The sequence below is a fragment of the Cystoisospora suis genome, assembly GCF_002600585.1.
Source record: "Cystoisospora suis strain Wien I chromosome Unknown contig_3429, whole genome shotgun sequence".
NCBI classification, from domain to species: domain Eukaryota; phylum Apicomplexa; class Conoidasida; order Eucoccidiorida; family Sarcocystidae; genus Cystoisospora; species Cystoisospora suis.
Genome location: NW_027156224.1, coordinates 1 through 232, shown reverse-complemented (window position 1 = coordinate 232; position 232 = coordinate 1). Strand labels below are relative to the sequence as shown.

Below are 232 nucleotides of genomic sequence, written 5' to 3'. Positions count from 1 at the left end.
AGAAAGAAGAAGAAGAGGAGTGTATCGTTGTCGCTTGCTCCTTCGTTGAAAGAGGTAGAAAAAGAGGCGGAGGGTGGGCCCAGAGAGATCTCGTTTTTGTCTTTTCTTCTAAAGACTTGAGAGAACAAGTCTGACCGGTTGCCCTGTCCTTCCTTTCTTCTTCTTCTCGGTCTGCACCCTTCTCTCCTTCTATCTTCGTTAGAGAGCGAGAAGAAGAGAAGGAGCTCTTCTC

General features: G+C 47.4%; 1 protein-coding gene across 1 annotated transcript; it reads left to right on the top strand.

Annotated features, from left to right (window-relative positions):
• Nucleotides 1–19: 19 nt before the first annotated feature.
• Nucleotides 20–179, top strand: CSUI_006686 (uncharacterized protein; the record flags this gene model as incomplete). Its single annotated transcript, XM_068066839.1, has 1 exon — nt 20–179. A coding segment is annotated over one exon (114 nt), but the record flags the coding sequence as incomplete, so codon positions are not given.
• Between the last annotated feature and the right edge of the window lie 53 nt (nt 180–232).